Source organism: Octopus bimaculoides, chromosome 24, assembly GCF_001194135.2.
Source record: "Octopus bimaculoides isolate UCB-OBI-ISO-001 chromosome 24, ASM119413v2, whole genome shotgun sequence".
NCBI classification, from domain to species: domain Eukaryota; kingdom Metazoa; phylum Mollusca; class Cephalopoda; order Octopoda; family Octopodidae; genus Octopus; species Octopus bimaculoides.
In genome coordinates this window covers 19,209,368-19,211,267 of record NC_069004.1, presented here as the reverse complement: position 1 = coordinate 19,211,267, position 1,900 = coordinate 19,209,368, and the positions used below count along the sequence as shown (strand labels likewise).

Genomic DNA, 1,900 nt, shown 5'->3' with positions numbered 1-1,900 from the left:
CACACACACACACACACACACACACATATATATATAGATATATACATATATACATACATATATATATATATATATATACATATATACATACATATATATATATATATACATATATACATATATGCATACACACACACACACATATATATATATATATACACAACCACACATACATACACGCATGTATATGTGACGAGCTTCTTTTAATTTCTGTCTACTCAACAAGTCCTTGGTTGGCTCAGGGCTATAGTAGGGGACTATGAATCCCCATGGCGGTACGCAGTAGAACTGAACCCAATACGATGTGGCTGGGGAGTGAGCAATGCCTGCATTTATATATATATATATATATATTTAATTATCTGGATATACAAAGTGGAGTTCTAAATATATTTTACGCTTTATCAAATAATTTACAAATAAAGAGTTTGTCTACGGGAACCAATTTGAACTACGACACAATCAAGAGGTTGGAAGCTGTTGGAGTAAAAGGTTTGGAACACGAAAGAATTTACTTGAATGGAAACAGTCAGAATGCTACCCACCTTTCCTTTTGTTTCCATACATTTTTAAGGTCTCTAATCATATTATTCCTGAAATCATCGAGTTCAATCTGCATTTTTTTATTTTGCTTCTCCCAATCTTCTTTATAGCTGGACTGTTTTTGCGTCAAAGTTCTTTGCTCCTTCTAACAAAAGAGAAGAATGTATAGCATCTCTTATTTTCCTGTCTCCTAACTTTCATCTATGTCTTTCACTCCACACGCCAGCTCAACTGGATTCGTCTTTATTAGTCGAAAGACATCTGTTGTTACTCTCTTGTTGTTTGTATTTGTAATCGTGTAACATTTTCTCCATTTTCTCGTTTTTATTTTGTCTGTGTTGTCATACACATTCGCTTGCTTTCTTCTAAAAATTTAATGCTCTTACCTTAGATTTTTGGGGCCAACCAATTTTGAAGTTTCAAGTGTAACAGGCTGAAACTGTAACGATAATTTGGAAACTTTCCTGATGAATAGAAAGCCATGAATGATCTGTCCTTGTTTTTTCCTGTCTGTCTTTGTATCGTCTATCTGCTCGTATGTTTTTATTGTTGTCTATTACGTTCTTATTCCATTTTTTGTTTTTCTTGTACATATATATGTGTGTGTGTGTGTGCGAGTGTGTGTGTGCGAGTGTGTGTGCACGCGCGTGTGTATATATATATGTGTGTGTGTGTGTATGTGTGTACATTATGCATTCTCCCCTCAGTTTTCTATATTTCTTATACTTTATGTCAATTGTGTCTTTCTGCTTGTACATAAGTGTTTATCTTCTGAATATTTGCAACGTTTGTATAACCTTATATATGTCTACATACAAGTGCAGACGTGGCTGTGTGGTAAGAAGCTTTCTTCCCAACCACATGGTTCCGGGTTCAGTCCCACTGTGCGGCACCTTGGGCGGATGTTTTCTACTAAGCCTTGTGAGTGGATTTGATGGAAAATGAAAGAAGCCCGTCGTATATATAAGTATATATATTTATGTATGTGTGTCTGTGTTTCTCTCCCCATCACCACTTGACAACCGGTGTTGGTATGTTTACGTCTCCATAACCTAGCAGTTCGGCAAAATAGACTGACAGAATAAGTACCAGACTTAAAAAAACAAGTATTGGCGTTACTCTTTTACTCTTTTACATGTTTCAGTCATTTTACTGCGGCCATGCTGGAGCACCACCTTTAGTTGAGCAAATCGACCCCAGAACTTATTCTTTGTAAGCCTAGTACTTATTCTATCGGTCTCTTTGGCCGAACCGCTAAGTGACGGGGACGTAAACACACCACCATCGGTTGTCAAGCGATGTTAGGGGACAAACACAGACACACAAACATATACACACATACATACATACATACATA

General features: G+C 36.5%; 1 protein-coding gene across 1 annotated transcript in view; it reads right to left on the bottom strand.

The window, feature by feature from the left end:
• LOC106878647 (centrosomal protein of 83 kDa) overlaps positions 1-1,900 on the bottom strand; it is a 20,658-nt gene that overhangs the window by 12,717 nt on the left and 6,041 nt on the right. Inside the window, exon 4 of the mRNA XM_014927930.2 lies at positions 546-688. Within this exon, the coding sequence (XP_014783416.1) occupies positions 546-688 (143 nt within the window). The remainder of the gene's footprint in view (positions 1-545; positions 689-1,900) is intronic.